Genomic DNA, 18,319 nt, shown 5'->3' on the forward strand with positions numbered 1-18,319 from the left:
CCCTGAACGTTCCACTCAACATGTGAAGGAGCACAATTATAGATTTTATTGATTATAGGATCCCCAGGACTGCTAAAGATACTCATGTCCTCCTAATGTGGACAAAAGTAACAAAGCTTGGTCTGGAAATGCTTCCTTTCCAGGATCTATCCCCTGAATTTGGATTTGAATGGGTTACACTATCCAGTAAAAAGACTTCCACATATGATACACCTGTGTACACTTTTTCCTGTAGCTTCCTCTTTCCCAGCCTTCTCCAAAAAGCAGAAACTTCCTCCATGATTGCAGACTTTTATTTCCATGGCCACAGTCTGGAACATGGAGGACCAGAGAAAGTATAAGTAGCTAAATGGAAAGCGCTCTGTGTCTACTTGTTGATTTCACTCGCCACATTGATAACTACATTTTGTAATTCTGTATCTGTGATATCTGCAAAAGGAGGATGTTCAAGAAAACAATCCAAAGCTGCTGTGTTGAATGTGATACACACACACACACACACACACGCGCGCACACACACACACGCACACACATTGTGGCTGCACGGTCCTTGATGAATGCATTGAATGTGTGACACGGAGACCCAATGAAGTCAGATGACTGACAGAACGAGTTAAACCAATACAACTAAGGTAGAGTGTTCTCTAATATAAATTATTAAACAACACTTTAACCTTGACTGGAGTATGCAAAAGCAATTAATCTTATATTAATTAAGCTCTAAATTAGCTCTGTGTGACACCCAAGGGCTAAATGATTAATCAATCACAATCACTTCCTTTTTCATTTGGAACTCCAGCCATCCAATAATGCTGGACTCTGAGGTAGTATGTAATCATGCATATATCATTGCTATGGGAAATGTTCAAAGTAAATGAGCAGAATCTAAAAATGGAGAAAACATCTTTGTATAGGATTCAGTTATATGTTCACTCTGTAAAATAAAACCAAAGCCCTGTGTTAACTACTGTATATATGCATAATTAACTATTGTATGCATACCAATTGTTATATAAGTATTATTCTTAACATGTTAATATATGTAAACGTGGCATAAGCTTCTTTTGGCATATGTGTCAGTGGGAGAGAACAATACACAGTGCTTGGAGCACAGTGGACCACGCTGAGGTGCTAGCTGTTACTGTTAAACTAAATAAAACTGTCATCACAAACAAAGCATTAGTAATTTACATTTATTACCCAGAGCATTCACAATAATCACTCATGGGGGGAAAAAGGAAGTAGGACTAAAAGTTCTATTTACAACCACGAAAAGCAAGCAGGATAACAAACCAAACTGACTGGTATTATAACCACCCTGCTGATCCACTTCTGGTCCGTTTAGTGTCCGACTGACCTACTAGTTTGAAAAATTCAACAAATTTCATTGTCTTTTTCATTTTACCAGTTTCCTCCCTGTTCCTGAGGTAATTCAATTCAGTAAGATTATTTCAGGTGATGTACGCAAAACTCACACTTGTTGTCAGCTTCACTGACATTTCTCTTTAAAAATTACAAACACAACTGATTTTAAAAGCATCCAAAATAGGTAAACAAGCTATTTTCGAATAACTTTAATGGGAAATAAAAGGATGATGAAACACATAACATTAAATATTACTTTTTAATAAATTAACATTTATTTAGATTTTTACAGGTACTTGGTCATAAACCAAATTACTGGATAAACTGACGATGGACCTTTGACCTGCTAGTGGCGCTAGAGGTCAGATCATTGCCAAAGCCATTAAGATGTATCCTCAAGCGAACATGAGTATCTGTAGCAAATCCCATGGCAATCCATCCAGTACTTGTTGAGATATTTCAGACGTGACCAAAGTGGTGGACCGACTGACAGACCGGCATTGCCCTCCCTAGAGTGAGAAGCTGACAAGTGTTTAGACTGCGACTGCAAGGTTTCTGCAGTGCTTTGCCACATGCCATTCAGCCTGTCATTTCTGAGATTTCCTGCTCGTGTATAAAAGTGGAAATGCTTTCAAAGTCATAGAAAGGAATTGTAACTTTAAGCAAGACTCCCACACTTGATGTGAGAGGAACCTCTTCAACATATAGACTCAATATTCATCTCAGTTCCCTCCTTACAGACCAGAAACATACATTTAGTATCTTTAAAGAAAGCTGGCCTTCTGGTTTGCATAAGATCAGCATTAAGTAATTGAAGTTACATTATGCATGCAAACAAGAGAAAATGGTAATTTGTCACTCTGTGCCTCAGTGTTCTAAAATGCCCCCTTGGGATGTGGCATAGTTCAGAGCAGAGAAAACAAATGCAAACCCAGAGTTTGAAAGATGAGCTGAAGCCCACGCTCTCTGAGGCAATCAGATATGCACCTACTAATCGCTCAGCCTATTAGCCCCATGCTTAGCAGACTATAGCAGACAGAAACTGACACTAATATTGCAATATGAGAGTGCAATACCAAGCTTTCTGAAACTGGCCCGTAAAAAAATGTCTTAGTTTTGAGGCACACCCTGTGATGAAGTACTAAAGATTGGGAAAACAACGCATGATGCAAAAACAATTGTGGGTCTAATTTCCTAGTTTGGCATCATGACCCTTGAGTTTGTTAAAAATGTCCTCACCTAATCCAAAAAGCAATTAAAACACTTCATCAACACAGTGACACTCACACTGCAATTAAACATGCCCCTATGAAGTGTCCTATTGACTTTTGCTTGTTCAGGTGTGCTTTCTCCAGTTTGCAGCAATTAATGACTATGGTGTCTGCATACAGATGGTGAATTGAATGAGAGAGTGGGAGAATCATGGAAGACTTAATCATTCTTGGTAGACGTCCTTCAAGAGTCTCAGTCCCTCTTCACAATTGAAGTGGACAAACACAATGCAGCTGCTCAGTTTACATCGTGATAGTTCTGGTGTGTGGCATCCTTAAGAGTGAAAAATGATTATTGGCGCTGCATGTAAGCAAACATACAGTAAACTTGTGTTGTTCTGAGACATCTGAGTTGCTGATTCTTTCATACTTGTACAAATGTGAACAGAATCGTCTTTCTGTTTTGAACACGCCTTGTGACAAGAAGAGATGTGGAAGGTGTGAGCGTCAGCAGCTCTGTGATCCTCTCCAACCTACTTTGAGTGGGCTGAGCAAATTTAACAAAAATATGTCATGCCACCAGAGAAGCACATATGTTCATATTAATGTACTGATCAGCCAACAGGACACTTAACTTTACTGCCATATATAAATGTTAAACTAATTTCAAATGCAATTGTCAATGTAGAATTATGATCTTACTTTGTTCTGATAATCATTACCTTTTGAACACTGGGGTTGTAATTGAATTGTCACCTTAATAAATCAGTGTTCCTGTTACTTCTTTATAAACCCAAATTATGAAACCGGTATTTAAAAAAAAGTACATCCTGTTTTCTCCTCCCTGTACTCGGGAACGATGATGGACAGAGCAGCTGCAACCTGCGCATGTAAATCCCAATATGTGTATTCCACATCATGTCTGGACCGGGCTTCAGAGAGAACTCCTACCTCTCTGGTAAAGTAGTGTTCTGCATCCTGCTTTGAATATGTCTTCAAATTGATGATGCCAGCTTGTAACGGGCCCTCAGGGACTTCATAGAGACACACTTTAGCCTTCTCCGTGACATTCAGAAGCAGCTGCAAAGCCCAGTCATGCAGCAGAGACGCTGGAAACTTCTGGTGAGTTTCCAACTCCACTTCTTGTGACGTTTTTATAAAACTTTTTTCCTACCATGGCTCCTGGTAGCCTAAGGTCTGCACTCAGCTCATGACAGGAAGCTTTGACAACCACTGAATTTAGTCAGTGGAAACTTGTTATGAAAGTTGTTCATCGCTGAAAAAAAGATTTAGATGGAACTTTTGCCTCACAGATAAATAGATCACCTTCCAAAATCAGTGATGGCTGCATAAAGACCAGGCTTACTAACATAAGTAGAACCCTCTCCTTTCACTACCGGTGAGGTGACATGGCTTTAACTGAACAGCACCATCATTAATAAGAACGGTCTCAGGTTTAATAGCCAACATTCAGTTAAGTGGTCAATTAAGTATTTCATTTTGTGCCATCATCATAGGTGTCATTTACACTGGGGACGCTGGGGCTGGGGACATGTCCCCACCACATTTTGAAATGGCTGATTTTGTCCCTATCCCTTTTTGAAAGCATTTGTTAAAAATGTTCTGAAAAAGAAATGTTACCTAATGATAACTACTGTTACTAATGAAAATACTTAGAGAAAGGTTAATTTGCACAATAACATGCACTGCAATTTAAATATAGAAGAAACAAATGTGCATTTTCCAAAAAAACTAACTTAAGCTAAGAAACAAACAAGCTACTGATTACTGCATTATATTCTGTTATATTAATTTATTGTCACCTGCCAGCTGAATTTTTTAGTTTTCCTTTACATCTTTTAAATAAAAAAGACATTTCCACTGTAATTTGGAGCACAAAATGTCTCCAGAATGCCTCCAAAATGCAGGAAATTAAGTGTTTACTGCTCCAATTTTAAGGGGGAGGATCCCCAGACCCCTGGATTTATTAGTTTTTCAAAATAGTGTTAAAATCTTCTCGTCTTGTTCTCGTGCATCATCACGTTTCGTGACCCAAGTGTATCATCACGCCCCTAATCTGAAGTCTTATGTGCCCACCACTTTTCAACACAAACGCCTGTGGCCATCATTAAAATTTATTTCTCTGAGAACTTTAAGATCCTCTGATAAAGCAGAGCTAGGTGAAAAAGCATAACCAGAACTTTAGATTCATTTCTGAGCTACATACTTTGCCAGAAAATTCAATGGAAGAACTGTGAGAAAGGAGAAAGCAAGAGAAAGGAAGCCAAAGAGGTGCTGTTTATAGCGATAATTTAATGCTGATTTAGCACTTAATGTTGAGCGACGCTTAGACCCTTCAGTAGAGCTTTTGCAATCAATCCTACTCACAAACTGAAAGTTACTTGTTCAATGTCTCAATATCACATAATATGTGAGACACTAGTGGTGAAGACCAGCCAAAACACATCTGAGCATTTTTCATCATTTTGGGTGGATGTAATTTTGCTTCATCAGTGTCTAGCATATAATAACAAAAGCAGTGGACCAAGTGTGTGAAGATGGGAACCCCTAAGCTTGACAATGATACCTGCCTCATGGTCAAATCGGCCACATTAATCTAGTCATTTGATCGATAGTAGTCTTTATAAGGTGCTCAAGAAAATTCCTTTAACATCTTGTCTTTTCAGCAAGGATAGGTTCATTAACTTTTAACCACTCTGTGTCTGCCTGCGGCAAACCAGCACTTAGGACTTTCACTAGACTTCTAGTAAACTATATAAAGCTACATTAATCCTACATGAACATGTAGGAGATGTATCTATGGATCAATCCGTTCTCTTTTCAGTCATTGTCAGTGTGGCAATTTTCAAAAAGAAAGCCCTTTAATAAATAAAATACAAGTTGCAAGGCAGAGTATCCAACAGAATTTTTAAAATATGGTGTCTCCAGGGGGCTGGGTGTTCATTCATTCATTCACAACTGCATTGTGCACATGCGCAGGTACAATATCATTTTAAATTAAATAATATCTTGCTGCACAGATGTCCTGGCCTATATATTCTACAGACTTAAGAAAACACACTTGTTTGGTACCGCATGTTTTTCAATGAAAATGAGAATAATGATGTAAAAATGATCATTCCCTCTACTATTGCAAATTACATCGCAATTACAATATTGCAATTAGATATTTTTTCAAAATTGTTCAGCCCTACTGGACAGAGACACATTTGATGCATTGACCATCACATCAGCCACTTTTAGTTAGCATCGACAACAACATCTCTCATCACACTTTCACCATGGAAGGAGGTCCCATCCATTAACAGTTTGAACCTTTGTGATGATTTGTGCCTCCTGGACCCTTTGGCCTTGTGGGCCCGGAGTCCATGGAGGTCCAAGGAGAGAAGATGTCAGAGAATGACACTACAAAGCTAGTGTTTCCTTGCTTGAGTAGGAGCAACAGAATATGACTTTAATGACCTTTAAACTCCAAAAACCAAAAACTAAAGGTGTTTTTTGCACACAATATGTACATTGTTGGAAAAATCAACTGTGCAATATTGACATAACTCACCGACAAGTACCAATGTGTGTACAGCAAAAAAAGAAAATGAATCTGGTGTTGCCCCATAAGGTGAAATTCTAGTCTGAGTATCAACGTTTCATGACACTAGGTGCTGAAAAAGATATTAGGCTGTTAAGAAAACTCACACATACACACACCTAACTACACTGCACAGGCAGATGCTGTCTTAGCTGGCTAAGAGGTGTGAGGTTTTGATTAAAACAAGACAATTTGTCATTGTCAGACTAAAGGGAAGGGAGAGAGAAAGGTGTTATGAAATATCATTAAATCTCTGTAGTTTTGATGAATTATTGATTTGATGTGAATCTAGGTGGTGGCGTTGTGTTTTTGCTCAACCAATTAATGGCATTGTTGCTCCCCATAGCAAAAACCTGTTTAGGCTGTGTGCAAGGGAGGAGATGCTGTTTCAATATTGGTATTTGGACCCTGAAAATATCTCAGTATTTTGTTGCTATTTATTGGTTTTGCTCGAAAGGATTTATTACACTTTTAATAATAGCCTGAAAGCACAAACACTGCTTTCGCAACCACCTCGTGTCCCAAATTAGACACAAAAATTATTGTTGTTGCTGATGGTTGCTCAGTCCCAGCTGAAATATTTGTAAGACTGATATCTACGGCATTTCCCCTCCAGGTTTAGCCCTATAAGAATTATACCACCAGAATTACATTAGTTTTATCTCTAGATATTCTAAAGGCTTGATCAAATCTGTATTCTCTGCATGTAAACATTGGTGCATGTGTCCTATAAGCCCGCCCCCCTCCCCAGCTGAGACTACAAGAGACTATTGAATCAAGATTTTTGTGTTTTAGGAGATTTATTCTGCCGTAATGTTTTAGAAATGTTCTTACTGAACTCTCAAAGTGTTGTTTCTGAATTCTTATTCATATTTTATTCAAGGTTAAGTGTGCATTATTTGTGAATAGCTGTAAATTATAGCTGTACCTCTAAAACTTGAAATTTAAATTGCAGTGTCCTATCAGTAATATTGTGCCCCACATACGGGGGCGCGGCTACGGACGCTGACCCAGAGCTTCACATGAGGATTCATGTTAATTAATGAACCTGGTGAAGCCAAAGACAAGTTTCCAGAAATGGATAATAAAGATTTATTTATCTTATCTTAAGTATGTTTTTATTTACTGAACTCATGTGTATTAATGATCCATAGTGCCCATGCTAAAAACTGCAAAAAAGCAAGACCTGCTCCCTGCTGTCAGAAGGGTTAATGTTCACATTCATACAGTTTATAGTCTATCTTGTCTTGTCTTAATCATATTCAGGATTTGATGTTTATATAGGACATAGAGTAACTCGATTATTCATATCCCTAATCACTTGATTATAACATTATCCAAGTTTCTGATCACTGTCTGCTGTCTGCAGAGGCGTGTAATTAACCATTCAACATCCCCTGGGTCTGTTGTTTCTGAACTGATTGAGTTATCTCAGATGTTCAGGATAAACCCACTTAAAAGTAGTTACTTTACTTAGTGGAAGTACCAGTACAGCCGTGTAAAAATACTCCATTACAAGTAAAAGACCTGCATTCAAAATCCTCATCAGTAAAAGTAAGTATTATCAGCAAAATGTAGTTAAAGTATCAACATGAAACATCCTCATTCTGCAGTATCTCCTGTGTGACTGATATCTTCTTTTATATGACATTCTTTTTTTAATACTGATGCAATAATGTGTAAGCAGCATTTTACTGTTGTGGCTGGTCGAGGTGGAGCTAGTTTATCTACTGAAGACACAGTCAAGTAGTTTAGTCCAGTGGTTTTCGAACCAACATGGTCAGACCCCTCCTAGGGCTCACCAGATAAATCTGAGATTACATGATTATTGGGACAGGACAGAAGAAATTTTTTTTTATTTGTATTCATTCTTCGCACTTTTCTCTAATATTAGCATTTTCGTTGGTCTTAAAACTGTTTTTTAATGAACTCATGTGAGAGGTTCAAGCAACACTTAGACCCCGATATTGTTAATCACCATATTATTTGTTTCTCTGGTTAATCACTTGAGTCAAACAGGTGCATGCTCAGATAGTCATCAGAAATCCTGAAGATGGATAGGTGGGTTTACATGTCACAGTCTCCATGTTTCTCTTTGAAACAAGCATGATCACACATTCTCAAAGCCAAGATAATCATGTATCTGGGACACATTTTCCAACACAAGTAAACAGGTCACTTCTGGTGTGATTTTGAAAAGCTGCCACCAGAAATGGCAGCTCCATTTGCTTCTGTGGTTGGGGACAAACGTTCTTGTATTGGTTTGGTTGGTAATGGTAAACAGCAGTAAATTATATCCCTAAAAATATCCCAATTATGTTTTAGTTTGACATTCTCAGGTGAAAAGACATCATGTCTAGGTTAAAACTGGGCTATATTAGATTTTTTTTTTTTATACTGTAACATCTTTTTTCTTTTTCTTTTCTTTTTTTTACAGTTTTTTATTAAATGAAGCGAAGCCTGCAAGCTAGTTAAGACAGTTAACTTGAATCAGCAACTATACACTCATGCAACATACTCATTTCACTGCATCATACACCCAACTTACCCTCATCATCATGGTGACATATGTAAGCAGTCAGTGCTCTTTCCCTCACACTCAAGCACACACCTACACCTCTGGTCTCTTACTGCAAACACAGTGGCTTGCCCTGCCTCCTTCTGTTTCTCTCTCCATGTATGTATCTGCTCTATTGACGTTCTCCATCAGCAGTATATCTCATAAAATTGGCAAAAAAGACCCAGAACTCTTTAGAATCTTTCCACCTGTGATTCTGTTTTCACAGCAGCAGGTGCGCCGCATGTGGATGAGGCTTGTTATTGACATAGCCTTTCAAAAAGATCGGAACCCACCTGGTACTGAATGTCTTCTGTACTGGTGTGTTCACTGGTGCTTTACCTGGTCCGTACCCTTTAAAATATCCACTGTGTCCGCATCTTGTAACGTAATACTAGATAACGTCTCTGCTCTGCAAAACGCTAAAATGGTTCACAAAATATACCTGGGCAACCGTTAATATACTTAATAATATACTCAACACACTGGCTTTGACATCTTAAAAAAACTCCACTTTCAACCAAATTTAGCCCAGTGTTAACCTTTTTATATATTAGATGTTAAACATAAAAACACTGGATGACACATTGGTCAGAATATTGTCAGACTTAAGCACAAGATAAACCTTCACTTCTTCAAGAAAGCATTGTAGGTCAGGTTTGGGACAGTTTAGATGTTTAGGTCTGAACATCAAGTAAAATTTGTACATTAGTCTATTTTATTCAATTTGCCCCACTGTGACTATATTTATTTTAAGAAATGCTAATGTCACTCACCCCATTGACAGGATAGGTTTTCCAGTCCAGTTCTCCTAGCACTGTCGTAGTGTCCAACAGAACCACTAGAAAGAGTAGGGTGGTGAAAAAGAAAGTTATGTAAAATGGAGGAGAAAAGTTGGGAGTTTGAAAGAACAACAGTATAAGGACAAAGAGTGACAGGAGAGCATAGAAAGGGGAAGAGAGAGAGTATGAGAGAGGTTAGTGAATTTAAAAAGAGAGATGAAGGTGACAAAATAGGAAGAGAGCAGACAATAGTTATCAAGCTGTCAATGATGAGCGGACAGAGCTGTAGAGCCCTTATCAGATTCAACCACCTATGAAATAACAGCTCTTAGGAAAGTCTAAGACAACACCAACACTAACAGATCCGCCCTCCATCTAAGTGAAGTCTGGAAGATTAGTATTCTCCTTCTCAGAGGTCAGGAGTTTTCTGTGCTACATGACATCAAAGATAAGCCAAAGATCAATAAAGGGGAAAGATAGAAGACTATGGAAACTTTCATTATTTAACCAAACTAAATGATTTGATCTAAACTAATTTAAGACAAAAACAGTCAGTCAGTCTTTACGAATGGTGACAACCCTTTCACTAACAACATCAAACTGTTTGGAGTTAACTGAGTAACTAAGTTCCCCCTTGAGCCAAATGATTTCTTTTTGTCATTTGATAGCACCGTCCAGTATCCCTAGGAATAACATTCATATCATAATGGATGCTTCCATGTCTCACAATTTAGGTCCAGTTCCAATTATCAGTGCCAGTGCAGGACGTAGTGTGTCCTCTATGTAGCAAGGTTGTAATTAATGGTGTGGTTGGGCAGCAATAAGATATGTTTTGAGTTTTGTCAATTTGGATCAGTTCTGTGACATAGAACAGTGTATGGATCAGTGGACACATGATGTACAAAATAATCTTGCCCTTATTGTTCCCCCCAAATGTAAACACTTGTTTAAAGTCTGAACAGTTTTGTGTGTGACATACAGATGGATGGACCAACAGACCAAAACAGATGGACGGATGGATCTCGTGATTTCATGTGGAGGGACGCTCACACTCACTTCATACTTGAATTTGGACTTATGTCGAATTCAAACTGAAGAATATCAGTTCAATAATGGCCGACCTGTCAGACTGCTCAGTTTATCGAGTCTGGTGTGCATTAGAGGCTGACATTTTTTTCGGGAATCCTGTGGGTCATGGGATTCCTGTGGGATTCCCACAGAATGGGAGTCAATTTCACTAATCATCACAGGACTGGAACGGGACAGGAGATTTTTAAGTCTGTTTTTTATATATAAATATGCATTCCTAATATGACGATGATATCCTAGTGTGCATTATTGGAAAATTACCTACGCAGCTTCTTGTACACCACGTGATTCCCAGACTAAAAGACTATCATGTTGGATTTTACAACATGACGTCGTATAAGTTTTGCAACTTATACGACGTCACCTTAGTACGTTATGCAAGTCTTGAAACACGGTATCTCTGTTTGGTCGAGGTCCAACGTTTAGTCACAGCAAGAATTTACGATCCTAGCAGCTAATCTGGCACTGTGATCATTTCAAAAGATAAAAAAATAGTGTAATCTTATCTCAGTATTAGTGTTTGTTGGTGTTTTGTGCGCGTTAACAACTTTCTTTTTTGTGTGTGTCCATGACCACATTGTGTACATACAAATGTAACAATCTTGTTGCTGTCTGCACTCTGGTCACGGCTCAGGCATGAAAAGAGCCATTATCTGGCCCTTGCTAAGCCCCCTGAGCCAATTTGATATGATGAATGTGCAATTTCCTTTGTCTCCACATAGCCAGTTAATTACAATCTCTATCAATAAAGTGCGTCCCACTTCAGTGGTTGACATTATAGACCAAAGAGTCACATCTTCAGACGACCTGTCACTCGCGGACTTTGCCAAATCTGGGCTAATTTAATGGGGTTGCTACTGTTTTGAGAACAAGTTAGATAACTAGAGAAGATACACTTTGGTGAGACTAAATGAACCGTTTCAGTATTTGCAGAGACTTAATTTAGCCTTGATCCCCCTGCTGGTAATTAAGGGCTGAATTATAATAAGATGGCCTTGCCCCTATTCAAAAGAAGGACATAGAGAGAGACTTGGAGAGAGACTATGAGGCAGACCAATAGAGACAGAGAGATATTGATTTTTGACAAAATTAGAAAAACAATCTTTCATAATCATGAGAGATGTTCCATAACATGTTTGACAGCAGCAAACTTTTTCCACCAACTCTCATCACTGTCTGTCTGTCACACACACAAACACTCCCACCCAAACATACATACACAGTAATATAGTCATAAAATAATTAAATTCCTGCAACTATCTTTGGAGCCAGGAAATAATAGATGACCCAAGACCACAGCGCTGAATATGATACACAGATTTTCTCACTCAAAGCACACACACACACACACACACACACACACACTCACTCACTCCACACGCATGAGTATTTATCAGGAGGCCAAATCACATTACTTTTGTCTGGGTATAGTGTCTGGAAGCATAATAATCTACAAATGTCCTTTCTAAGTTTTGCTGAAACAAAGTCTATATGTCTGTGAATTGCCACAGTTTCTCTTGTGATGTGTCATTTATACACTTGCACCAATATTGCTGAACAAATTAACAAATTAATGAATGTGAATGAGCAAATCTTTAACACTGAATCCTCAAGCTGAACTGAGTATATGGAATCAGTAGTGTCACTGACCGAATCAGTAGCTTTTAGCATTGAGGCTCCCTACCATCACTGACAGCACTGTTGTCAGCTCAGCTGTTTACATACAGTATGTGTTACTTCCTGGTTAAAAGCTCACTGAAACACAGAAAAGAACATGATGTGTTAAGTCTGCTGTCGATACGTGGTTGCTGAGCTATTTATCTTGTTAACAGTGCTCGCATAGACTTAATTTTGTACCAAACTGAACAAAAATGTTTGTACTAACAAGAGACTAAAGTTACGTAAACAGAAAAGCTTCTTAATTTTTAACATTACACAGTCCTGTTTAAGCGTGTTTTAATTGACACGGACATTATTATTATTTGTAAATCTATCTATCTTTTGCATCTGCCTCGGACATCTCTTCTCCCCACACTCACACACTCCTATACCTCTGGTCTCTCACTGCAAATTCACCTGCTTGTGGGGGCGGCTGTGGCTCAGGAGGTAGAGCGGGTTGGCGGTTAATCGGAAGGTCGGTTCAATCCCGGCTCCCCCAGGCTGTATGTCGAAGTGTCCTTGTGCAAGATACTGAACCCCGAATTTCCCCTGCGGCTGTTCCGCCAGTGCATGAATGTTAGTTTCTGTTTGAGCACTTAGGCTCAGTGTACGAATGTGTGCAGATGTAGTGTAAAAGTGCTTTGAGTGGTCGAAAAGACTAGAAAGGTGCTATAGAAATACAGAGCATTTACATTTACCCCGCCTCTCTGTCTCTCTCCCTGTAAGTGTCTGCTCCATCAGCAGTATGTTTTACAAAGTTGCTGAAAAGACACAACACTCGCAATCAATCATCTGATCAGTTCAATTACTCTACAGCGACTTCCAGCTCTGATAGTCTGAAAATCCGAAACGTATTTGGGAGGTTTTAGGCTATTTTAATTGCCTTTAGCCTAACTTGTAGTTGCTGACTAATTAGCTTTTCACTGTCTGGACCTACTCTGCTTTTAAGAGTACAAGGTGCCGTAGTACATGACTTACTCTTTATTTTCTGTGGCAGCAAACACAACAAAGTAACAGTAAGTATTATACTGCAAACTGAGCTTATCTACACACAGGGGCAGATCGGTCATCGGGAATTTTGGGAACATTCCCGAACGGCCGGTCCATTTCAGGCCAAACTGGCAGGTGTTCAAGAGCTGGTGTTTAACTTTAAATGATCCGCGATCTGAAGCGAACACGGAAGTCCATGAAACCTGCATTCAACTTAACGGCCAGCAGGGAGCGACTGGTTGCAAAAAGAAGTCTGGCTCCATTAGAAATAATATTAAAATGACCCTACTTCTCACCTGAATAATTACCTCAGTAAACACTTTCCTGATGAGTTAATGGTCCCACTTATTTTAACATAGACCACAAAGCAGAGTATATTTCAGGGAGGGATTATCTATGATTGACAAGTTGTTACCATGGCGACCTGTCAATCAGGCTAGAGGCAACTCGTACCCTCGGCACTGAGTAAATTTAACCAGTGGCGTTGAAAAAGCTTATTAGGAGTCAGCTGTTCACTTTCTCTGGTAAGTACATTTAGTTTTAATACTGTTGTTCGCTAGACAAATTCAGCCTGGTTAAAATGACAGTTAACGTGAATTACAGATGTACCTAGCTAAGCAAGCTAGCTAGCTCTACACATGGCCGTTAGCTTCACCGTCTCATCCAAAAATGGTCACGTTCGGTGCCACTGTTTGCAAAGACTCAACATGGTGGCGCCCTATCGGCCAAACTCAAGGCTTCAAAACCGCAGTCCACAAACCAACGGGTGATGTTACGATGACTACGTCCATTTCTTATATACAATCTATGGCTGCAGCAAACGCTGTCTGTGTGTCTATCAGACTGGGCCAAACTAAACCTTTCAATATTGAGGGTGGATATGAGCGGCCCCTCCCAGCTTGGAGGGGCTGCTCATATCCACCCTCGTTTTTGCTGAAATCTGATTGGCTCAACGGCGCCAATCAAAGGAGTTTACTCTCAATACGTTTTGTCCAGCCCAGGATTGTGTGACAAGCACAACAGAGCAGGTAAATGTGTGGTGCCGAAAAGATAATAATTTAGAAAAAAAAAAAGTTGGCACAAGAGGCAGCTAAATGTACCTTAGGTGCTGTGGCAGACACAAATGAGGCAGGACCCAGCACAGACACGGATAAGTAATGCATTTATTATAACCTGAGATTATTTATATATGCATTTATGTATAGGCATATAAGCTATTTCATATATATACAGGAGGAGTAAGAGGAGAAGCAAGAGAAGGACAATGGAACAAGACAAAAAAGTAACAGGTACAGGGACAGTGTGCAGGGCTGGGTAGGCAATCATCCATTGATAGAATTGATAATAGGGGTGTAACAGTACATGTATTCGTATACATATTCGTTTCGGTATAGGACTTTATCTGAGCAGGCCTTCAAGCTGGGATTGATAATGCTCATAGATGGAATAAAGGAATAAAGCCCAATGTCTTCTGATTGGCCAAGACCTGAAGCATGTTACCAGGCTGTTGTTGTCACTGAGCGGTACAGACAGACTGAACATAATAGGTCTCCTTTAAGTGATTAGTTGATTGACCGGTTGATTGAACATTTACCAATGAAAAGTTAAAACACTTTTGATAACTGATTCATGTGTAAGTAGGGCTGGGCAATAAAACAATAACGATAATTATTGCAATATAATTTTCCTCAATAACAATATAACAAATTTTCAATAAATGTTTCATTTAATTAACTTCAATCACGAATGAATTAGCACTTAATATTTCTGTTAAGATTTATTTTGTTGAAGAAAAGGGACTGAAAAAAGATGTCTCATAATTGTTTTGAATGTTCTACCTCAGATTTGTTAAGTGATCCACTGTTTGGCAAGTGTTTGGCATGTTCTGAACATAAAGAATAAAAAATCAGCCTTTAAACTTGAAAGGAATAATGATTTGACATTTATCTTGATAATTATTGATATCAAATGATATAGATAGATAGATATATAGATAGTTTTATTAGCCACAATACCAGTGGAATTTGTTTTTGATACAGTATGTTGTTTAAGCTCTGCATCATGTACCTACAATACAAACAACAAATAGACAATACACTTCACAAGGTGTAACAATACAAAATACATTGGGTAAATGGCCATGCTGGTAGTGTATGAGGAGGCAGCTAAAGCGAGGAGTTCTAAGTCCTGATGGCTATGGGGAAAAAGCTGTTTATGAAGAGTTTGGTGTTGGTGGAGAGTGACCTGCAGCGCGTCCCTGAGGGAAGGACCTGGAAGAAGTGGTGAGCAGGCTGTGAGGGGTCGGAGAAGATTTTCTTTGCACGTCCAATGTGTATAGAGGGAATCAGCTATGATTGCCTATGATGTTGGATGCTTTGTTGGCAGTCTGCTGTAGTTTTTTCTTTGTTTGGCATGTGAAAGGTTTTATCGTGATACAACTTTTGGCTATATCACCTATATGTGTGAGCTATTTATTAATTTTTGCTGTGTATTTTTAATTTTATTTTTTGCTGTTGACCAGAAAAAACACCCAGTTTACCATTCGCTAAACCCCTTACCCAAACAGCGATTGTCCAGACGTGGCTTAGCAACGGTCACATGAAGTTTACAGGAAGTTTACAACTGAACCAACATTCCCCAAAATAGCATTTTGCCAGACACTGAACAACTAGCTAACCCGCTCAGATTAAGAAGCTAAAAAAATAACAGTTTGATGTTACAATTTTTTCTTCTTCTCGTAATACAAAAACTAACTTTACCTTTCAGTACAAGAACAATGCTGCTTCATTCTTTCAATGCATTCTTCACGGTGTCTCTACAACTTCTGAGGATGCTGACCTTTTACCTTGGACATGTAGCTTTAGACTGGGACTTTTAACACACTATCTTGTATGTAGCCATCAAGTCCATATTTACGACCCCTTTTAGAAGATTCTCTTGTCTCGCTTAGAGTAGATATTAAGATATCGCTTAGACAAGGTAACTAGAAATTGCCATTATATTTAAAATAATTCATACAAAATAACTTTTTATATTGCTAAATGACCAATAAATACACTGTTATGTAAAGGCATCGCATATGTCTCTCTTTCTCTTACTGTGAGAGGACATCCACAAGTCATTAAAAAACTCACTCAGGTAAATTCCACCTGGCTAACATATACTAGCTTGTTGTCAATATATTTTAAATTCCTCACGTTGTCGTTTTTTTCAGGTTTCTCCTATGTGCATCCCCTCCCCTTCAAGCCTGTCACCACCACGGGCAGACAGGCATCCTGTGGGGAAAACTGAGCACACACACACACACACACAAGACACACAGAAAAATGAAGTGAAAGAGACTTTGACATTTGGCTAGTGAAAAGGCTCCTGTCGTCTTTGAAAATGTGTATCCTAAACATTAAACATTCAGGAAGGAATATTAAACTGACCTCTGCAAATGTGCAAAGTGGAAAATGTCAAGAACCGATTAGATTATGGCGACCATTTACACATATGACTTATGAATATAACTGAGGGGAGGTAAAATTATTAAGTCCTGTGTTTCTCAATCATATGCAACTGCACACAATGCCCATGTGACTGGAAATGAATTTTGAAAAGTGCGACATTTTTCTGATAAATTTAGTCAAGATCAACAACTGGCCCAACATAATATAATGTGTCATACAGTAAGTATAGCACAAGTGTCTGTGATGAATCTTCTTGCAACTGCATGGGGCAAAATCTGTTATATTTTCATCCATTAATGTATGAAGTCATCATAGAAGACAGAAGAGGGGCAGAAATAGGCATCTCTGAAGCATCACTATAGCTGACAGAGTGTGCTAGAAGCTGACATTCACTGTAACACTTTGTGGTCCCTAGCTGTGGAAATGTTTCTGTGGAGGGGAAGTATAATGTCAGAGCCTCTTTCATAATTGGGCTGATGGAGCTCCTGTCTGTATTTTGAGATGAAGTGGTTTAAAAAAAACTTCCAATGCCACATTTAGTCTTTTAAAGATATGTGTTCTTAGTTGCTGTTCATAGCGGAAAAAAAAAAGACAAAGTGACATTTCCGCATGCATTTTTAGGCTGAAAATGTGTTTTTTAAATGTGTATTTCTTGGTTAAATTGAGAGCAAAATTTAGTGGGTTGAAAAGTTATTAAAACATTGCCATGTTCAGTCTTTCAAAGATGTATTTTGTAAGCTACAGTATCAGTCAAGTCAACCACGGCTGATATCTCTTGGTTCATCTAAGTCAATAATATAGGCATTTTGAGGCTGCATATTCATGTTTAATTATATTATATTATATATTATTGTTCAAATTCCACATAGATGTGTCAACTCATGCTAAAACCATATAAGACTTAAGGAGGAAAATAGCAAAACACCTCAAGTAGAGCACATTAGTCATCCATGTGCAATCTTAGTATTGAAATATCTGCTAGCCTAATATACAAAATAACGTGGTATCACTTGTGTAATTATTTCATTGTTCACAAGTGAAGGTGAATTTTTTAATTGCTCTTATCGTATTTAAAGTCTTGAATATTGTTTCTTTATTTATGGGTGCAGAGAGTAAATGAGCTGCAATGCAAAACATTAGGTTACCCTTTGCGTGTATGCGTGTAATGGGGGAGATTAGAATCAGTTTTGTCGGGAAAATATTATAAAATGGTCAGTTCTGTGGATCCACCCTTGTTCTGAGGTGGGGGATGCATTGAGGCTTTTTATACTCACCTTGGTTCGTGGTTCCCGGGTCCGACAGGATACTTTCAAGCAAGAACAGAAACACACAGTATTTCCCACCGGAGCACATCGTTGAGTCAGACACAAGTGCGCTCTGAGCTAAAACGCTGCACAGACTCCTAAATAGATCCCCAAAATGACAAGATGAGTAGGTTTCATTAAAGAGGCTTCTGAAATCGTCCCAGTATCCAGACTCAGAAGGTCACTCTTGGATCCACAGAAGTTGTTAATGTTTATTTATTTATTTATTTATAGCCCCGCATCCCTCCATATGGAGACAGACAGACGATTTAAAGCGACCAGCCATTGCGCACAAAACCCCGA

At 38.7% G+C, this 18,319-nt stretch overlaps 1 protein-coding gene across 2 annotated transcripts in view; it reads right to left on the reverse strand.

Moving 5' to 3' along the window:
• Positions 1-18,081, reverse strand: part of epha6 (eph receptor A6) — an 80,591-nt gene extending 62,510 nt beyond the window's left edge. For both annotated transcript variants that reach the window (XM_046032771.1, XM_046032770.1), the window contains exons 1-2: positions 17,987-18,081; positions 9,517-9,581 (exon numbers count right to left, since the gene is read on the reverse strand). In XM_046032771.1, coding sequence (XP_045888727.1) covers positions 9,517-9,581; positions 17,987-18,065 — 144 coding nt within the window. In that variant the 5' untranslated portion in view covers positions 18,066-18,081. The remainder of the gene's footprint in view (positions 1-9,516; positions 9,582-17,986) is intronic.
• Positions 18,082-18,319: the final 238 nt, after the last annotated feature.

This window comes from Micropterus dolomieu, linkage group LG20 (assembly GCF_021292245.1).
Source record: "Micropterus dolomieu isolate WLL.071019.BEF.003 ecotype Adirondacks linkage group LG20, ASM2129224v1, whole genome shotgun sequence".
Lineage (NCBI taxonomy): Eukaryota > Metazoa > Chordata > Actinopteri > Centrarchiformes > Centrarchidae > Micropterus > Micropterus dolomieu.